The sequence below is a fragment of the Pezoporus occidentalis genome, unplaced genomic scaffold (assembly GCF_034315485.1).
Source record: "Pezoporus occidentalis ecotype Australia unplaced genomic scaffold, CSIRO_AGI_Poc_V1 ctg45, whole genome shotgun sequence".
Classification (NCBI taxonomy): Eukaryota; Metazoa; Chordata; class Aves; order Psittaciformes; family Psittacidae; genus Pezoporus; species Pezoporus occidentalis.
The window spans coordinates 3,499,859-3,518,483 of NW_026915780.1; the positions used below are offsets into that span (position 1 = coordinate 3,499,859).

The 18,625-nt window shown below is 41.3% G+C and overlaps 1 protein-coding gene across 3 annotated transcripts in view; it reads right to left on the reverse strand.

Moving 5' to 3' along the window:
• The window catches only part of EDRF1 (erythroid differentiation regulatory factor 1), a 28,038-nt gene extending 10,485 nt beyond the window's left edge, over positions 1-17,553 (reverse strand). The window contains exons 1-15 of one of the 3 annotated variants that reach the window (XM_062635216.1): positions 17,440-17,553; positions 15,959-16,167; positions 14,448-14,514; positions 13,438-13,563; positions 12,107-12,231; positions 11,498-11,657; positions 9,988-10,089; positions 9,575-9,696; positions 8,153-8,264; positions 6,955-7,102; positions 6,772-6,880; positions 6,373-6,484; positions 4,318-4,578; positions 3,591-3,662; positions 2,812-2,962 (exon numbers count right to left, since the gene is read on the reverse strand). In XM_062635216.1, the coding sequence (XP_062491200.1) occupies positions 2,812-2,962; positions 3,591-3,662; positions 4,318-4,578; positions 6,373-6,484; positions 6,772-6,880; positions 6,955-7,102; positions 8,153-8,264; positions 9,575-9,696; positions 9,988-10,089; positions 11,498-11,657; positions 12,107-12,231; positions 13,438-13,563; positions 14,448-14,514; positions 15,959-16,167; positions 17,440-17,505 (1,942 nt within the window). In that variant the 5' untranslated portion in view covers positions 17,506-17,553. The remainder of the gene's footprint in view (positions 1-2,811; positions 2,963-3,590; positions 3,663-4,317; positions 4,579-6,372; positions 6,485-6,771; positions 6,881-6,954; positions 7,103-8,152; positions 8,265-9,574; positions 9,697-9,987; positions 10,090-11,497; positions 11,658-12,106; positions 12,232-13,437; positions 13,564-14,447; positions 14,515-15,958; positions 16,168-17,439) is intronic. The other 2 variants (XM_062635215.1, XM_062635217.1) reach the window with 2 other exon arrangements.
• Between the last annotated feature and the right edge of the window lie 1,072 nt (positions 17,554-18,625).

Sequence of the window (18,625 nt, forward strand, 5' to 3'; positions counted from 1 at the left end):
CTTGAGTTTGGAATTCAATGTAGCAAGGGGAAAAAAAACCACAATGTTTCCTTATAAACTCACAGACCTTGAGAGGAGGTAAAAAACTGAAAAAAGAACAATCTGCAGGAGCAGAGTAACAACCAACTTCACAAAGATTAGGAAGGCAGAAGTAATTTGAAAAGCTCAGCAAACAGAAGATAACTGTGTTGCTAAAGGAACTTGGTTCCTTTTAATACTAAAAATCACACCCCTGGCCCTGGACAGAGCCTTGGGTGCCATGGTTTAGTGTGAGGTGTCCCTGCCCATGGCAGGGGGGTTAGTACTGGATGATCTCAAGGTCCTTTCCAACCCTATTCTATTCTACAGAGACCTTGCACACAGAACTCATTCTCTCATCTCTGTTTAAAGACACAGTATAAATACAGGACATTATATAGATGAAAAACCCCAATTCTCACTATTTGGAATGTATAAAAGTGGATGGCTGGCAGACTGAGGGTGTATACTGGCTTTGTGGAGTTACCATCCAGCACCCATCTCTGTGCAGACATGATATAAATAACTTGACACTCTATGATTCTATGTTAGTCAATTTGCTGCATACCAGGTCAAGAACCCTGATTTTAAAGAACCTCTCATACTTTATAGCTTTTAAAACATGGGTGCAATGGCCAAGACTATTCTGTTAGAGGGCAGTAGAAAAGAACAAAATAGCCATATGTCTTGGTCTCCACCAAATCCTTACAATACATGCTCTATTTCTGTAGGAACAGTCTCAAAGTGAGAAGACCTCTGTGTGTGGGTTTAGCCTCCAGCACAGAAGGAGCTGGATAACCTGGTCCTTCCTACAAGGCAAAAGTGTCTCTTTCACACTCATTTCAAGACATCCTGAGCATAAGATTATGAAGGTTCCTTATCTGACTGCCAGAGGGGAGATCGAGATGAGCTCTTAGGCACAAGTTCTTCCCTGTGAGGGTGCTGAGGCACTGGCACAGGGTGCCCAGAGAAGCTGTGGCTGCCCCATCCCTGGCAGTGTTCAAGGCCAGGTTGGACAAAGGGGCTTGGAGCAAGCTGCTCTAGTGGAAGGTGTCCCTACCCAGGACAGGGGGTTGGAACTGGATGAGCTTTGAAAGGTCCCTTCCAACACAAACCAGTCTGGGACTCTGTGATGCTGCAGTGGTCATGGATCCAGAATGGCCACTGACTTTAGGTGTTCCAAAGGACAGAATGTTGTTCTGACAACATCTGCACCCAGAAGTCTCTTGCTTACAAGTGGACTTGCAAGCCCACTATCTTTAGTAACTTCTAGAACCATACATTTACACTAAGATAAAGACAAATCTAATACAGCAACAACTCATGCAGTTAATGCCACAGCACACACATACACTGTATCCATTTACTATTCAGAAGAAGTTCTCTTTAAGCTAGAAATTGAATTAGGACCATTTACCCTTTCTATATGTCAATATAAACATGTAGCACAGGAATTCCATAATCTGCACCACAGAAAAACCCACCCACGGGAGGAACAAAAGTTTCTTCCTTATGTCAGAACTGTTTTTTACTGTGTTGAATTCAATCCTTATGTGCTAAACAAGTTGCTACTTCGGGGAAAAGCTCCAACATTGATCCAGATATCAAATAATTATTTTTTTTAAGCTCTGTGCAGTATTTCTCTGCCACATCCCCCAGGAAACACTTGTTTCTAAACAGAAGTTAACATGTGAACATTCTCCTTGCCAGCTGGCAAGCAGCTGCAGTGTGTCATCAGTTCCACATTGTGGAGGGAGAAGACAGAGCCTGGCTGCAGGAAAGCTGGAATCAGCACATTGTTCCTGCTGAGCTGAGGTGAAATTATTCTGTAGGCCTTGGTAAAAATTAGTCTAACAGCCATGTTAACAGCACTGTGCAGAATCTGTGCAAGCTGAACACAATGTAACCTGATGGAGGAGTTAAATTCTGTGGTCACCTAGCTGATAAAAACTAAATGCACACAAACACCTCCAGGTCATTGACATCCCAGAGACAATCAGAAAATTGGAAGAAAGACATGAGAACACTTAAATGAATAGCTCAAACCTGAATTTACTCATTATTTAGAGAACTTTAAAAGGGAGAGAGAATAACGTATTGTAAAAACATGCAAGACCAATGTCTTTCAAGGTGGTGCTTACAGGGCTTCTCACTCTGCAGAGGGCTCTGCTGCTGTAAGAAGAGTCCTTTCTTATACCTCTGTATGGGACTCCAGAGAAAAATAAAACAGACCTGAGTCTGAGACTTCTGGAGTCTGAGTACTTAAGCAAACAAAAGCATCTTTTATCTGCTGTTTCCTTCCACAATTATGGAGGCAAAGAAAGAAGACAAAATCCTAATTAATACTTTATGTGCAATTCAGCAGCAAGCATCATAGCAGAGAAAAACCTGCCAGAAGTGAGCTCTGCCACAAAACTTCCAAGTCACAAACCATACCCCCCCAAAAAAAGCCTGCAAAACCTGTAAAAACAACCCACTCAACTAGCAGTGCTCTACATACCAAACCCCAAAATACTAGGACCTTATGGAAATCATTTGCAAACCACATCTAAATAGGGTCCAGTAAAATTGTGTTTACTAATAGTAGATGCTATGATATGCAAAATATCCCAAATAAACTCCTCTCTTCATATTTAAAAGAGAACAGAGTGTCATCCAGTTTGTGGTATACTACTTTTGCTCAGGCAATTATGTCATTAGTGACTTGAAAAGTACATTCCTTTGACAATCAAAAAGTAGCAGCAGTCGGCATTGGCACTGGAAAGGTCTTACTTGTACCACAATACAACTTACTTTTGTCTAAAAATAATGCCATCTGTTTTTCCAGACACTCGGGACCACCACTGGTGGATTCATCTTCATATTTCAAGGGGATTGGAGTGCTGGGGTCAGCTGCAGGAAGGTCACTCTCTTTCTTAACACTGCTGTCAACAGACTTCAAGCCCTGCAAAAAGAAGTAGGAATTTAATTCACCTTGAGAGGTGAACTTGACAGGCCACCAGCACAAGAGGGATGTGGAGCTGCTGGAGCGCGTCCAGAGGAGGCCACAGAGATGCTGCAAGGGTTGGAGCAGCTCTGCTCTGGAGCCAGGCTGAGAGAGCTGGGCTGGGTCAGCCTGGAGAAGAGAAGGCTCCTGAAGGGGAGACCTGAGAGCAGCTCCAGTGCCTGAAGGGGCTGCAGGAAACCTGGAGAGGGGCTTGGGACAAGGGCCTGTAGGGACAGGACAAGGAGAAGGGCTTTAACCTTTAACCTGCCAGAAGGGAGAGCGAGATGAGCTCTTAGGCACAAGCTCTTCTCTGTGAGGGTGCTGAGGCGCTGGCACAGGGTGCCCAGAGAAGCTGTGGCTGCCCCATCCCTGGCAGTGTTCAAGGCCAGGTTGGACACAGGGGCTTGGAGCAAGCTGCTCTAGTGGAAGGTGTCCCTGCCCGTGGCAGGGGTTGGAACTGGATGAGCTTTAAGGTCCCTTCCAACCCAAACCAGTCTGGGATTATATGAAAGCTGTATTTAGGAAATGCAGCATTCAAGATTGGGTACTTGGTGAAATGGCATGAGAAAGTCAACAGCAAACTCACCTCCAGAACATAGTTGAGCACCAGCCTGCAGCGCTCTTCAGTGCCATGGCACACAGGAAAAGCACAGCTCGGCTTCATTGAGGGTCAGCAGTGAAGGAAAAGAATATGTGTTCAATTCATGAGATACTAAAATTACTGGCTAGAAGATGCAAATGAGAGCTGGCATTAAGAGAATGTGTTAATGGAACATGAAAACTCCACACTAAAAGAAGTCACAGTGTTTCTTTCCTTTATCTCAGTGAGCAACTCACAATCTGTTCACCTCTATTTGGTTTCTCCTGTCAATCCCAAAAACAATGCAGAGAGGAGAACAGATGATTCTATTCCATAACAGTAATTATGGAAGTACCCACACGTGGTCTGCAATGCAAACCCAGGAAAATAAGCACATCAATACCATGCAGAAATAATTTCTTCAGCCTATACATCAAAGTTGCACTTGCATCACCTCTGAACAACTCAATACCTTGGGCTTTTTCTGGGGGAGAGGTGGGTGCTTTTGTTTTCTACTGGGGTAAAGTAGAAGGAAAAGAAGAAAGAAAACTGAACCTGCCTTACTGTAAAATTCAAAGACTTCAAATTTATGAGCAGCCCATGAAAGAAAGTTTCTTTCCTTACTGTCTCATGTCCCAGTTAACCTGAAGGCAAATCCAATTTCAGTGACAAACTTTGCTGCACGAACTGGATCTTTCAAGAACACTCTTAAAAACCCCAGAGCTTCACTTACACGTATTCGATGAACAGACTTGTACTTCTCTGGTACTGATAACTCTCCAACAGATTTGATTATAGCCACCGCTTTATTGTCATCTGGTGGATCAGAGCTGTTACTGTAAGAACCATTTTCATCACTGTCTGGCATTTCTTCCTCTTCCTCACTGTAACTTTCATCAGAATTTCCACTGATAGGGAAGTCTGTACTGTCTTCTTTTTTAGGTTCATCCAACTGAAAAAGCTCTGACAACATGTAGTTGGCTGAAGCAATAATCTTTATAAAGAAGAGAAAAATAAAATCAGTGAGTTGCATTCAAATTACTGTTTGCTTTTGAGAGGCAACATAAACAGTCTTAGAATAAGGAGTAAAGAGCGCAAGCAAACTGGTGTTGGATAACCTGTACATACAGCCCATACACACACACATTGTACAACCATATGTTTGAGTACTGAATTTTTAAGGTTATTTAAGAAACAAGTATCTGCAGACGGGATGTTGTCAACTATACACCTTACAAGGTCTTCATCTCTTGTTCTGCAAGTATAGGGCATTAAGGTTAAATCTGGAGCACAGACCACATTGGCCCATGACAGCTTCGGGTTTTCTCCTTAACAGAGGAATAAATATGTAAGAGCAGCTCTTGATAATCCCATTTTCTTTTTTTAGCACCACCCTAAAACACTTCTTGTTTATTTGCATCTTTTGTGTTCTACAGATTCTCTCAAACCACAGCTGCCTTCAGAGAAGCTTTTGCTTCTCCACTTGTGTCCTAATTCAGGGAAGACAAGTAAAATCTGACACAAGATAAAAAAAGACCTTGTAGGTCACAAAGATGCAAATGAGGAAAATAATCTTATGCAAGCAAAAAATTTCAAGAGCTTCTAGTGTAGTTAATACATGCCATGTCTCCTCTTGTAAACCATTTTAAACATACTTTTGGCTCCAGTTTTCAGTTGAAGCCAGCTTAAACCTAGAGCAGACAAGGAAGTCGAGTTATATTTTGCATTAGATTTCAGGTATTTCTTTTTGAAAGGTAGGATGTGCTGCCTATAAATAGCAAACATGGTTAAGTTACCACGTTAGTGCACCATAGCCTGCATAAAGCAACTCAAGCCCACTCAACTTCCAAGCCTCCTGCAGTAGCCAAGTTTACATTTTGAGTTAACACATTGATACTCCCTTATAAAACTCTCAATTTAAGACAAGGAATAGACTCTGAAAATCCCAATGAGAAAGCAGCACACTCCATTACCTTCTGCAGCTAAAAAGGAAGCTAACACATCCAGCAGAAGTAATGCGTAAGATATCCACACCTTTACCTCACTAAAATTTAATATACTACTTGTCTTTCAGAGCACCTGGATTCCTTTTTTCTTAGGAAAGAACCAGTATCAAGTATCTGGAACAAAGGAGGTCAACACAGCTTCATCTCCTTTTCATTACTCTTCTTATTGATGCTGAAAGTGCAGAGCATCTTAAGGTACCCATGACTGATACAACAGTCCCATGAGGAGATCAAGAGTTTGAGGCTGTATTTCCAGCTCTTTCACCTACCATAGAATAGTCTCCTGGAGACTGTCCAGCCCAACCCCTTGCTCAAAGCAGGTTGCTCAGGACCACGTCCAATTGGGTTATGAGTATCTCAAAGGATGGAGACTCTATAACCCCTCTCATTGACCTGTCACAACTTTCAACCACCTCCAGAGTAAAAGTGTTCTTATATTCACAATTAACGCTAGCTAGCTAAGATCTGCTTCAGTGTCTGTACAGCTTCCAAACACAAAAGGGCACTTTGAGAATGACAGCAAAAGAGCAAATGTAATGACAAGTTCCTTTTTAGAGCAGAAAAGAAGACTCATGCAGCAGCGAGGGTCAGTGAAGGCTAGCAATTGAAAGTTATAGTCTATAGGGGCTTCTTTAAGCATAAAAGAATTTCTAAGTCTATAAATAAATCTGAATTCTGTCCTTTGCAAAGGGAGGGGAAAGCACCACACAAAATACTATCAGGTGACAGCATTTCTATTACATTTACACAAAGCTACAAGAGAGAGACCACATAATTCTTACTTGAGGATGTCTGCCGTTGTCCAGAAGCTTCAGACAATTAAGGAGCAATGTTCTGATAGTGCCATAGTGTTTCTTGTTCTGGTTTTTCTTCAACATCATATTGCAAGCAACCCTTAAAGTTGAACAAAACAGTAAATCCCTGGATAATTTGAGTTAGAAGGAAAAAAGCTGGAGAAGATACTACTGCAAAGGTAGGTCACCCAAACTTGATGATGGGTCTCCAAGACTCACTCAGTAAGAGTGTCATTTACATGGGAAAAATGGTGAAGAGGGGAAAATCTGTTTTGACTTAGCAAGACTGAGGTTTAGATGCAACAGATTTTCATTTCATTTTTGGTCTGTGTTCTTAATACAATTGCTCCAAGAACTAAGTATTATAACAAGAAAATAACAACTCACTTGTATAGAAGAATTGCCACTGGCATTGTAAAAGGGTTTTGGTATTTGTCTTCCGTCTCTTCACAGAGTGTGGTTAAATCATAGAGCTTTACTATATCACTCCCACTTGCTGAAAGGCAAAACCATCCATTAATCAACATGACATTAATACAAATCTTTCAAAAATTATCTAAATCTACTTACCTTTAAACAACCAGTATGTGTGGCCTTCTTTGGTGCAATTTGATTTCAGGAAAGATAAGATATTTTGAGCAATATCTTTTATCACTTTGGTAGAAAAATTAGAGTTTTCCAGATTGGGAATATCTTCAGTCTTGATCATTTCATATTTCTGCAAGAAATACATGTTAAAATTCAAGATTAGAAAGGTTTTCTGATACGTACTCCCCCAAAATCTATAGATCAGTGTCTGCCAATTGCTAAAAGAAACAAAGACTCTATTATGACAGCGTCATAATAAATTGAGTTAATTTCTATGATTTACTCCAAAAGCAAGCACATCTTGATTACACTAGACAATAAAAGCTTTAAAGAGGATTCACTTCTGTGACAAGCATGGTAAATGGAGAGCAGAAGGATAAAAAAAAGTGCTGAAGGTGCAACATCTAACTGTTACTTCAATGAAACCTAGTCAGCTTAGTAAGCAAATACATGCTACCAGGATATGCTACAGAGTATCATGGAATGATACTGGTTTGCATTGGAAGGGATCTTAAAGCTCATCCAGTCCCAACCCCTTGTCACAGGCAGGGACACCTTCCACTAGAGCAGCTTGCTCCAAGCCCCTGTGTCCAACCTGGCCTTGAACACTGCCAAGGATGGGGCAGCCACAGCTTCTCTGGGCACCCTGTGCCAGAGCCTCAGCACCCTCACAAGGAAGAGCTTCTGCCTAAGAGCTCATCTCAATCTACCCTCTTTCAGCTGTAAACCATTTCCTTTTGTCCTGTCCCTACACACCCTTGTGAAATGTTCCATTCCAGATGTCTCTGCTGGTATTTGTGGTCTACTATAAAACAGTAAAAACAAAGGTTTAAAACCCATGCATCTATCATGGCAAATTAATACTACAGATTTTAAGATGCGAGAACCTGATGTATTTCTACTGCTGTATTTCCTATTTTTGTCTTTGCCCATACAGAAGAGGGAATCTTGCATGCATGGAAGGAAAGAATAAAAATAACAGTATTCTGTCACTGTAAGCTGACAGTTTGTCATTGTAAGCGGACACTGAAGCATAGATGCTTCTCATTCTGCAATAAGGGATTTTGCTGTAATCTTTTTGTCAAAACAGTAAGATTAGAAAGAGATGTGTTACAATTGGATCAATTCTAGGAACTGAAGAATGGATTAACCTAGACATAATGCAAAGCGCCAGACTTACCTGAACAATTCCATTTACATGAAAGCACATCACAAGCTCTGGTACATTGCATATTAAGTTGTCCAACCAATAGTCAATTCCTGTTAGCACATTTATTGGCTTGTTGTTATCCCTAAAATCAAATATTGGTGGTGTTATTTAAGTCTTTATTTACTCTTCAGAAAATATTAGGGATGTTTACTAATGGGATTTAGATTTCAGTCACCTGAGAGTGGATGGATACTAAAACAAGTATTTGTAAATTGTTATAACAATGAGTTACAGCAAACAAAGCAGATGTACTGATGTCTCCAGTGGAATACACTCACATTCCCTCAGCAATCTGAGTTTTTGCCTACATTTATACTAAAACTTTAACAAGCTTCAGATATCACACTATTACTTAGATAACGAAGTACTTAAGTTCTAAAGGAAGAGCACTATTAACTGCAACTAATTCTAGCACAGCCCTTCCCCCAAACTTGCCACAGCGCCGTCCAAGCAAGGTGTTAACTCCTCCACGTGTCTTAAAAAGATGACAAATGCATCAAATGAGTTTTAAGTTTTGGCTCATTCTTTGCCTATGCATAGGCAGGAACAGAAAGATTGATAATCAAGCGATCAACATAAAGTGAACAGTAAGTCAGAATTTAGAACTACTACAGTCACAAGTTTAAAGTACTTATACCCAACTGGCAGTTACTGAAGTTCAGAACCCCTGTAGGAGAAGTATTATTACCCTCTCATAAAAATAGCAGTAGAATGAAACTGATGTGTAGATCTGCAGAAGTGTTTTAACACTCAACACTCACACTGAAATCAGGAAAGACCGCAAACCACCAGTGTGTTCAAATAAAAAATACAGAGGTACAAAAACCAGCAGAACATTTCAAGTTCTAGTGCTGGGACTTGCTGGGGATAATTATATATATGTGTGTGTAATATATATAAATATATAAATATGTATATATATTACACACATATATATAAATACATATATATACACATATATATAAATAAAATGGAAATGTAAAGGTTGTGTAGCAGCTTGCTCTTTTTTTAATAGTGTATACATCTATTTGTAGATAGATACAGTATATAGTTATAAAATATATAAACATAATATATAGAGAGATATATTTAGCAAAATGGCCACAGAGGAAACGTATTCTAGGAAAGGCAGTGCTGGTATTCAAATTCCACAGGAAGAAAATGAAGGGAAAAACCTGTAAAAATCTAGTATCTTTATTAGGTTTAAAAAATCCCACAGCACTGGGACTGTTTTCCTGCATATCATCCTTTAAGTCTAAAGCATGAATTTTATTCTTTAAATTGCATGTAAAAAATAAGAGTCAATCACACAAAATGCAGAGAGATAAACAGGAACCAAATCATGAAGTCTGACAAGCCTGGCACATTGATTTCATTAAGTTCAAACCTCACCTGAGACGCAAGCTCACGGCAGGGTATCTCCCACCTCCAAATATAGGCATATTTGATCCTACTAACATGTGGATGTCTTCAAAGGTCCACAAGATATTACGGACAAAGTCATTTTTGAGGCCCTTCATTAGGAGAAAAAAATTGGTCTGTAAATCCCTATAGTATAAAACCCGTTTTCTAGGACATTCTGTGGAATTACGAGAAAGCAAGAAGGAAAAGCAGCAAAGACAAGACAGCACATAATGCACTACGCTACGCGTTCACATTAACTTAAAAGAGAGATTGCAGATGCCACAAAAGCTACTTCTACAGGGGACTTAGTTTTTCTCTTGGTTCCAATCTAGACCAGATTGTAAAAGGTTTGATTAAATTGGGGGTTCAGTGTTGGAGCTCAAATTTCACAGATAGCATACCTGACTGTTTTCCCCGTCATTGAACAAAGTAGTCAGGTTTTGTTCTTTGGGGGCTGAGGCCACATGCCCCACTATATATGAGGGTTCAAGAGGCACACTTCCCTGTGAAAAGCACAAGGATAAGGAGTGATTCTGCTGCTGAGATAAAGTTAGGCCATTAAAAATAATCTGAACAACAGAAGCATATCAGGGAAAAGCCTTTACCTCTAGCATCTTTAAATAAATGCATATTAAACAACAAAAAGCCTCTGGTCAGTGACTAGAACACTTCTTTTCTATAGCCAGTCCCAATCTTTTGTACTTTATGATTTCTTTCTAAAGCTTCTGAGAAGATAAAGTTTTTATAGAAACTCTTTATTACCCTAGGGTCAGCACCAGATTATCAGGCTCCAGAAGTAAAGCCTCTGTCTTACAGAATCCTAGAATGGCTTGGGTTGGAAAGGACCTTAAAATCATCTAGTTCCAAACTTCCTACCATGTGCAGGGACACCTCACACTAGACTTTGGTGCCTTATTTATAAAATAAAGAAAATGAGACTGTACAAATGCACAAGAGTTTACTTATTACAGTCTGCTGTATTAGGCAACAGCTCACCAAGGAAGTGGAAAAGAGAAGCAACCCTTTTTCTAAAAGCTTTAGAGCACTGAAATATTTCCCCATTTCAGAGTATTTCACCACAACACATGCAGTTACCATTTTAGCTCAATTTTATGGATAACGTAGGTTAGAGCCTTTGTAAGTTAGCTGACCAAGTCATTTGGCATACCAGTTGATAAGACTGTCTAAGCACAGCTATAGCATCATTATTAAATTAGCATAGACTGAATGCATCAGATTTGCCAACCTCTCAAACACATAATCAACTCCTGTTTTATATTACTCAAACAACACAGGAATTAAAGAGTTTTCATAAATAAGCTTAGCCACAGGCGGAAACCCTGGATTAGGGCCTAATACTAGTTTGTTGCATAATTACTATGAACTTTCCACTTCTGTAATATCCTAGCAAATATTTGTAATTACTGCTTAACTGTTTTGCAAACATTTTCATAGGTCTTCCATCTTCCTCTTCACCTCATCAACTCAGGGCCACAACAGATTCATTTTAATGGCAGGTTTAAAAAGAAAGGCCAAAACTTTAGGCTATATACACCTTCTGAATATCACAGAATCAACTAGGTTGGAAAAGAGCTTCAAGATCATCAAGTCTAACCATTACCCCAGATTTCTCTACTTGCAGGTAAAGCCATTGATGACTGTTCCAAATGTTTTCTTTCTCAAGACTGCACAGATTAATGTCTTTAGCATTATAGTGACAAAAAATTAACTTCTGAAATTTAGAGCTCTGAAACCCTGGCATAAGCTAAACTGCACCTACTGCCAACTTCTTCTAATGCCTTAGTTCATTTCTTTCTGCAAAGACTACTGCAGCAGCATCTTCGATAAACCTTTCACGATAGATGTCTCTACAAAAACTAAGGTGCCATTTAAAACATTTTACACACTAACCTGGTTAGAGGCACCTGGATCTTCAGATAACGAAGAAGGCATTTCAAAAGGAGCTGGCCAGGAGGCCTCTCCTGCTTCATCACTCTCACCTGAAACAGGACCCTCCTGGTGCTGCTTCGAAGTGGAAGGAACAGGCTGTGCAGCTCCATCACCATTAATGCTGACAAAGCACCATTAAGAAGTTCAGTTGATGACATACAAACAGATCCACTTTAGAATTGTTCTATTTGATGCACTGCTCTTAAAGTACAATTTTATCAATACATTAAAAGATTGCTGTGTTGACAAGTCGCTCATTGCTTAAACTCTCATAAAATTACAGCACGCGCCACCACCTTGTATATTTTAAGTTGTTCTTCCTCAAATGCAGAAATACTGAAATATCCAGGTAAGTCATGCTGGTTATTCTTTAATTTTACTTTAAAATACTTCAATTTCTGTTAAAACATTTACACATTATTTCCTGATCTTATCTCTCAGTTTTCTCTGAGTAAGGATAAATCAGTAAATAAGACAGACCATAGCAGACTTTTAACACCTACTTCAAGACAAGAAACCAGACAAAAGTAAGTTGTGCAGAATTAGAGATTTATGTAGACATGAGGTTACCTGTAATACAAAAATTTAGAGAGTATAGCCTTCTGGTACCAGTGTTCTTTACTCTTCTTTTTTCGTTGCCACTTCTGATCAATCAGCCTTTGATAAAACTCTTTCAGCCATGTCCAGTCCCCTGTCTAGGCAAGATCATAAATACGAAATTAATACCAAGAAGCATCTGCAGAGTAAACCAAGTGCCTTATTAATTTATGAATAGTTATTCAAAACAATAAAAGAAGCCCCAGAAAATAAACCCACAGCTGAAAGTCTTGAACTGGTCATGAATTAAAATGCGTTTTCTGGAAAAGTTCTTACTGAAAAGTTGATTTCATTAGAAAGTCAGACTCATAGTAAGAGACTGCAGAGTAACAAATACTTATTAATAATACTTCAGTATTGCTGTACTATGTTATTACAGGAAAGTGGAATTTCAATCATAGAATCACAGAGTGGTTTGGTGTCCTGGGTTCAGCAGTAGCAGTCATTTTTCTCAGTCTTAGTAGCTGGTGCAGTGGCTTTTGACTTTCAGCCTGGGATCAGCGCTGATAACACACATGTTTTTAGTTGCTGCTCAGTAATGTTTACTCCCACTCATGCTCTTCCAGGGAGGAGGGGAAGCCAGGAGGAAGTAGAGACAGGACACCTGACCCAAACTAACCAAAGAGGTATTCCATACCACAGCACGTCATGCCCAGTATATAAACTGGGGGCAGTTACCCGGAAGAGCAAGCTCACTGCTTGGGTCAGGCTGGGTATCGGTTGGTGGTCCCTTGTTATTTCTCTTATTATTATTATTGGTGGTAGCAGTAGTGGTTTTGTGTTATACCTTAGATACTGGACTGCTCTTATCTCAACCCATGGGGGTTACATTCTTTCACTTCTCCTCCCTATCCCTCCAGGAGCAGGGGGAGGAAGGAAAGGAGGGGGACTGAGCGAGTGGCTGCAAGGTTCTGAGTTACCAGCAAGGCTTAAACCATGACATTTGGAAGGGACCTTACAGATCATTCATTTCCAACCCCCTGCCATGGGCAGGGACACCTTCCACTAGAGCAGGTTGCTCCAAGCCCTGTCCAACCTGGCCTTGAACACTGCCAGGGATGGGGCAGCCACAGCTTCTCTGGGCACCCTGTGCCAGCACCTCAGCACCCTCATAGGGAAGAACTTCTGCCTAAGACCTACAATACCATCAGATGCAGTTCATGGGTAAACCGAGTGCTGCAAACAAAGCACCTTTTGTATTTGCCTACAATTCTTAGGCATTTTTACACATATGTGCTTTCTTGGTGGCTACACTATCCTTGGAATAATTCATTTTGACCATACTTCAAAAACACATAGCTCACTTGAGATGATCTCATGAAGAGTTCCTGGATATCCAGCTCATCCAAGAGCAGCGTCCGCCCGATGCGATGTACTGCCATGCTCACGTGTGACTTGCTGTATGGAATCTTCAGAAGCTTTTTAATGTTCTTGCAGGAGAAATGAGAACAGAGACAATCAGTAGAACTATACTGCATTGCAAGACAATTCTTAGAAAACTATAAGCAAAGAATATACTACTAGTACTGAAGAGGCATGGACAGGCAAATAAAACCTTACAGTGTCAGTGACTTTAAAGCCATTCCACAAGAAGTTGCATTTCTTGAACTCAGAGAACATGAATGACAGCAATAAAGAGACCAAGCAGTCAGTATAAACCACATACGTGGTTTAAATTTGATCTCTCTTCAGACCATCACAAGCAGGTATCATCAAAAGTGACAGAAAAATGCAAGCGGATGGTTTGGATTTTAAAAGCTTTACCACAGGAATATCAACACTTTGTCAGATACCTAGAGGAATCTAAGCCTGAATAAAAATCTGCCAACATCAATACTAAGACACTAACTGGGTGTGTATGTTTCCTCTTCTGAATAGCCTCATCTGAATTCTACAGATATAACCAGCACCGAAAGAGCTGGCAAAAATCAGAGGAAACAAGACTGAAGGGGGCTCTCTTCTAGATAAGGATAAAGAGAAAAATAAATCATCCTGAGAGCAATGATTTACATGGAAAAAAAGTTATTTCAAACACACAAGTCAACTACATTGCAAGACTGATGTATTGCATTCATTCAACCACATATTTTAGCTGAACATTAATTACAGAAATCCATAGGAAAGATGTTTTTATCTCTGCATGCCTTATTCAGTGATCACAACTCCCTTAAATCACAGAGCAGAAATTCAATGACCCATTAGGGGATCTTTTACTTCTCCTCAAAAGACACAAAGATGACAGAAGCCACGGCAGTGTCTTAAAATAAGGTTTGTACAACAAGAGTTTGAACGATAGCACTTAAGTTACACCTACCTCTGAATCAGACACAACATCCACATCATTTCCAACTGAGTCAATGAAGTCATAGGCCATCCCAAAGCTATTTGGAAAATATTACAAGTTAAGACAAATGTAACATTAAATAGACAACTGCATGTTTTTAAGCTTATTAGATACCTAAAGGTTTTTTCTTTATATAAAAAAAAAGTGTATATAACATTACTAGGTGTAATAACATCTAAAGTTAATCAGCAAAACAATTTCAGTTTTACATTCCACATGTTTTTCAAAGCTCTCTTTCAAATTGCTTAAATCCAGTTTCAAGACACTCAAATAGGTAGCTTAAGTTTTGTGAAATGAAAAAAAACAGCTATTGAAGTGTTAAGACAGTTATGAGAAATTAGAGAAATTAAGTTTTAATTTTTTTACCACTAAAAACAAGAACAGTTTTTTTTTCAAAGAGCTTCTCTTTAAGTCATTAAACACCATAAATAGCTTAATTTTAGCTGCTGTCATTTAATTTTATCCCTAATTTCTGTTTTCTAACTGGCCTACGTGTTGTAACAGACACATCTTTGTATCTTCACCCTTATTAAAGCCTCTCTAAATTACAAGTTATTGAAGTTGGATTATTTAAATGTACAGATTATTCTTTACAATTAAACCAGGTATTACTATAACCCAAACAAATACATGATGTGCAAGTGTCTGAAGTTGTACTTCCGCTATTAGCTTTGTAATATTGACACTGGAGACAGAGACAGGTTAAACTATCAGCCTCTGTTTGACAAACAAACATAGTATCTAAAATAAAGGGGAGAAAATCATAAACCCCCGAGAAACATACTGCTCTGCTCAAAAATGTACATGTCCTAAAACAGATGATGAGGATTTAAACACAAACTGTTAAATTTCACTAACTAGTTGACTTGGCATGAATCTGCTTGTTCAGCACAGGATTTAAGCCTCCTGTTTCTAAACACTCTGAACTCCATTCATCCAACTGTTGAACAAACATCCATACTGAAAGGTAATGCTGCTTTTTGGTTCTGCCCCTTATTTCACCTTCTGTGTTCACTCCTGACATGACTCTGAAATTTCTTTTGACATTTGTTAGCCAGGTCTGTTTTCTAAAGATCCAGAAGGGCTATAAATTTCCTCTGTAACCTTCAAGATCTTCAATTTTCACCTGTTATCAGAAGCAGAAGGGCTGGCTGAACCAGTCTAGTTTGATTTTGGCCAACTGGCAACAGCCAACCAGGGAAGAACATGAAGTCAGTTTGACTGTCTCAGGCAAGGTGTCAACATGCACTTGAAAAGAATAATCATCAACAACATTACCAGCATCATTAATCATTTATAAAGGAGACAAGACAACAGCACACAGGCAAGAACTAAGGATAGAAAAGCAGAGAGAGAATGACTAAGAAGACCAAGTTGCTATGGCAAAGTCTGCACTTTCTACTTTCAATTACAGAGGGTCCAAGTTCACTACTAGAATTATTCTTAAAAGCCTGGAAAAAATAAAGCCTACTGTTATTTACCTTGAAAAGGGTTTACTCTTCTTGTTGTTGCCAAGAATGGTAGTACCTGCTGGTCCCAGCTTGGCACTTTCACGCAACCAGTTGGCAGGTGGAAGTTTCAGGTCTGTCTTCTCCTGAAGACGGGCAAATGCTGCTTGTGGTGGGGCAGATGAGTACTTCACCACAGCACTGCTTTTCACTTCATTGCCTCCAAGGAACAACACCGACCCCTAGTATTCAAAGAGAAATCAGTCCATTATTTCATGGAATGATGGAATGGTTTAGGTTGGAAGGGACCTTAAAACTCATCCAGTTCCAACACTCTGCCATGGGCAGGGACACCTTCCACTAGAGTAGATTGCTCCAAGCCCCTGTGTCCAACCTGGCCTTGAACACTGCCAGGGATGGGGCAGCCACAGCTTCCCTGGGCACCCTGTGCCAGTGCCTCAGCACCCTCAGAGGGAAGAATTTCTTTCTAATGTCTAATCTAAATCTACCCTAATTAAAACTTCCAGACTTGCTCTATAAGCTATTTTTAACTTAGGGAGCAAAGCCCAGTCTTACATTCACTTATAGCTTTCTCCTTCCTATACTTCTGAACATTTCAGTTACACGAATTCCAACACTTGCGTCAAGCATGCGCTCCACTTTGTAAGGCTAAAATGTCATTCGAGGCAGCTCCCACGGAATGCAAAATTACTCAGAAAGTCTGAAACTAAAATAGAATTCCTACTAATGCTGCAAAAGCTTGCGAAAATAAGTGTTCACTAACACCAACACTAAAGCTACACGTTTCTGCTTTAATAATCACAGAATCCCAGCCTGGTTTGGGTTGGAAGGGACCTTAAAGCTCCCTCCAGCTCCAACCCCTGCCACGGGAAGGGACACCTTCCACTAGAGCAGCTTGCTCCAAGCCCCTGTGTCCAACCTGCCCTTGAACACTGCCAGGGATGGGGCAGCCACAGCTTCTCTGGGCACCCTGTGCCAGCGCCTCAGCACCCTCACAGGGAAGCACTATAAATAAATACACCTTATGACTGCATATTTCTTTACAAAACACGCAGCTGCCACACTTGTGTTGAGAGCTTTAAACTGACGCATGTTAAGGGAAAAACAGATCCACAGGACACTGTTTATGTAAATACAACGCAGCACCCTGCACTTAAGCATAACAACAGAAACACCGCTTACAATTAAAGCTTAATCATAATTAGCACACTCCCTACTTCACTCCAGCCCTACAACAGCATTCCCTTACTCACCGAACTGGAAGGTGGATCCACACCTATGAGGCAACCTAAAACGTTACTGTGGGCTGTGTTTGCTGCCTGAAGCCCCACACGGTCCGGGCTGAGGCGGAGGGAGCAGCAACACGGGGCAGCTCCGGGGCGGCCCGAGGGCAACGGTGCCCCTCAGCCGCAGGACCCCCGTACACCCGCGGCTGTGGGGCACTGCGGAGAAGCACGCGGAGGTCCCCCCACCCTCACTGTCACCGCCGGTACCTGCTTGGGCTCCTCCACGTCTCCCCTTAGGGGCGCGGCGGCCGCGGCCCCGCAGACCTCCTCCATGTCCCGCTCCCCTCACGCGGACGCCGGAGGCGCGGCGGGGCCCGGTCAAGCCAGATCTCGCGAGGCTCCTCAAGAAGTCCCGGAAGGGGTTGGTGGGCGGGGAAAACGCGGACTGACCAATAGGAGAGCGCGAGGGGTGGGGAAGGAGCACTCTGGCCAATAGAAGAGCGCTGGGGGTGGGGCTTGCGGGAGGGGCGGGGCTGCGCCTGAGGGGAAGGCGGCAGTGGCGGGCAATGGCGGTGGGCTGTGGGGTCGTTGGGTTTGGGCAGGTTGGTTTTATGTTATGAGGTTCAACAAGGCAAAGTGCCGCGTCATGTATTTGCGCCACAGCAACCCCATGCAACGCTACAGGCTTGGGTGAGCTGCCCATGGAAAAGGACCTTGGGGTTCTGATTGGCGGAGCTGAAGATGAGCAGCTTGTGCCCAGGCAGCCAAGAGGCCACCAGCATCCTGTCCTGTATCAGCACCAGTGCGGCAGCAGGGCCAGGGCAGTGATGATGCCCCTGCACCGGGCACTGGTGAGGCTGCACCTCGAATCCTGTGTTCACCTCTGGGCCCCTCACTACAAGAGGGACATTGAGGTGCTGGAGTGGGGCCAGAGAAGGGCAACGGAGCTGGTGCAGGGTCTGGAGCACAACTGTGATGGGGAATGGCTGAGGGACCTGGGCGGTTTAGTCTGGAGAAGAGAAGGCTCAGGGGTTGATCTAAGGAAAGTAAGTGCCTGGAAAACATAGGGTTAAAATACTTTGAACTTAACTTAGGTCTAAGATAGAGAACAATGTTTCTGGTGTAAGCCTGTGGTGTGATAACGGAATTTAGTAGTCTTATGAGTGAATTATTTCTTTCCATCCTTCTAATGAGTCAGTTATTTCTTACCATCCTTCTAATTATGAGATAGTGAGTCCTGAACATCTGCTACCTTTGGATACTCCTTGTCTGCCCATCCTGTTCTTGTTGAAATAAATTCTGTACGAAGGTCACACTGTCCTAAATCTTTGCCAGCTATCACAAACTTACAGATATGGCTGGTTTCAGCTGGTTTTGTGATTACTGGGGCATCCAACTGTGGAAAAGTGCACTATGAGGAAGACTGCTTACTTCATCTTGAAGACCCCTGCCC